The following is a 2,362-nucleotide window of genomic DNA, read 5'->3' as shown; positions in this document are numbered from 1 at the left end:
TTAATTTTTAATAGACTTAAATTAATAATTAATATAATTCGACGTAAAATCAACAAATTAATATAATTATGATTATTTTACGTAAATATCCAATAACACTTCATGTCAAACATGAATAATTGATATCTTTTCCAAATCAAATAATATCTTATTTATACCAAAGACTCCATAAACTCAAAAACTATATCAACTTTAACCTTTTATCCAATAATAGAATTAACATAAATATATAATGACTCTTTAATTATTTCCCTCTTCTAACCAAATTACACTACATAACGCTTATAAGTATTTTATCCTTAATAGAACTAACAAGTAACATCCTATATACACAAAATTCTCATAAATAAAACCTCTATATAACTCATAACACCATAGTTTAAACACTTCAAAAAATAAAAAAAAATTATCAAAATAATGGCTCATGATTTTAAATTATGCAATTTTACTTTGCAATTTCTTCGTGGACGATGGTTCATGATGTTTGCTTCATACTTGATCATGGCTGGTGCAGGTGCAACATATTTATTTGGTGTTTATTCGAAAACTATAAAATCGACTCTTGGATATGACCAAACTACCCTCAATCTTCTTAGTACATTCAAAGATTTGGGTGCTAATGTTGGTGTCCTTTCTGGTCTTTTAGCCGAGGTAACGCCTACTTGGTTCGTTCTTTTAATCGGATCACTAATGAATTTAAGTGGATATTTTTTAATATGGCTAGCCGTGACCAAAAAAATTGCAACACCTAAAATATGGCATATGTGTGTGTACATATGTATTGGTGCAAATTCACAAAATTTTGCTAATACTGGTTCACTTGTTACATGTGTTAAAAATTTCCCACATAGTAGAGGGATGATGTTGGGATTAATGAAGGGTTTTGTAGGGTTAAGTGGTGCAATATTTACACAACTTTATTTGGCTATTTATGGTAATGATTCGAAGTCGTTGATACTTTTAATTGCTTGGCTACCTGCACTCTTATCGATGATTTTCATATTTAGTATTAGGGAGAAGAAATTTTCTAGACATCCTAATGAGGTGAAAGTATTTAATGTGACTCTTGTAATATCAATTATATTGGCTTTGTTATTGATGGGGATGACAATTGCACAAAAGTACATTGATTTCTCACACATTGGTTATGTTGCATGTGCCACTATAGTTTGTGTGGTGTTATTTTGTCCATTTTTTGTTGCAATAAGGGAGGAGTATACAAGTTGGAAGTTGAAAAAGAAAGAATTGGAAAGTGTACCTTCTAGGGTTATTGTTGAAGAACCTCCTTTGCCGGTGTCGGAAATCGAGTTGCCGGAATATTCTTCCATGGTGAAAATACAAGAGAAGGAGGAGGTTGGATGTTTTAGTGACATATTCAAGAAGCCAAAAAGGGGTGAGGATTATACCATATTACAAGCCTTATTGAGTATAGACATGTTGATTTTATTTGTGGCAACTTTTTGTGGACTAGGGTGTAGTTTAACATCAATAGATAATTTAGGACAAATTGGTGAGTCCTTAGGGTATCCACAACATACCATTAGCACATTTGTGTCCCTAATGAGTATATGGAACTATTTTGGTAGGGTTTGCTCAGGATTCATCTCAGAAAAACTTCTTTTAAAGTGGAAAGTCCCTCGCACACTAATGATGACCTTAGCTCTCATCTTGCCCGCTATAGGCGATCTCATCATTGCATTCCCATTCTCTGGTTCAGTCTATGTGGCATCATTACTTATAGGTTTCTCTTTTGGTGTCCAATTGACTCTTCTTTTCATCATAATATCAGAGCTCTTTGGACTGAAGTATTACTCAACGTTGTTCAATTGTGGTCAATTGGCTAGTCCACTTGGATCGTACATATTGAATGTGCAAGTTGTGGGGAGACTATATGATAAAGAAGCATTGAAGCAACTAGAAAGTAAAGGGTTGACAAGATTAATGGTGAAAGAATTGACTTGCATTGGTAAACAATGTTATAGAAATTCTTTTATCATATTAGCTTGTGTTAATTTATTTGGAGCTCTTGTTTCGTTGATTTTGGTTAAGAGAACTATGGAGTATTACAAGAGTGATATTTATAAAAGGTTTAGAGATCAAATGGAAGCAAATGAAAAGGAGATGAAGATGATTTCTACTGCTGAAAAATAAGTATATATTGTGAATTCAAAAAATGAGTTATAGTTTGGAAATTATTCCAAAAAAAAAAAACTAGTTTTTTTTCCTCAACTTAATTTTTAGTTTTATTTTGTTTGATTTCATATGGTAAAACTATATGTGAAATATTTATTGACCCATTGGAATTTACCTTCTCCTAGTGCAACTCTTGCTCTTTCTTATATTGTATTTTATAATTAATTAT

The 2,362-nt window shown here is 31.7% G+C and overlaps 1 protein-coding gene across 1 annotated transcript; it reads left to right on the top strand.

The window, feature by feature from the left end:
- Nucleotides 1–417: 417 nt before the first annotated feature.
- Nucleotides 418–2,151, top strand: LOC125846054 (protein NUCLEAR FUSION DEFECTIVE 4-like). Its single transcript, XM_049525514.1, has one exon. The coding sequence runs from the start codon at nucleotides 418–420 to the stop codon at nucleotides 2,149–2,151; it is 1,734 nt and encodes a 577-aa protein (XP_049381471.1).
- Nucleotides 2,152–2,362: the final 211 nt, after the last annotated feature.

This window comes from Solanum stenotomum, chromosome 11, assembly GCF_019186545.1.
Source record: "Solanum stenotomum isolate F172 chromosome 11, ASM1918654v1, whole genome shotgun sequence".
Classification (NCBI taxonomy): domain Eukaryota; kingdom Viridiplantae; phylum Streptophyta; class Magnoliopsida; order Solanales; family Solanaceae; genus Solanum; species Solanum stenotomum.
Note: the sequence above shows the minus strand (reverse complement) of the source record. Positions and strands in the feature narration are given on the sequence as shown.

Coding starts and splice junctions, on each gene's coding strand:
- LOC125846054 (XM_049525514.1), top strand. CDS start 418: ATGGCTCATGATTTTAAATTATGCAATTTTACTTTGCAATTTCTTCGT.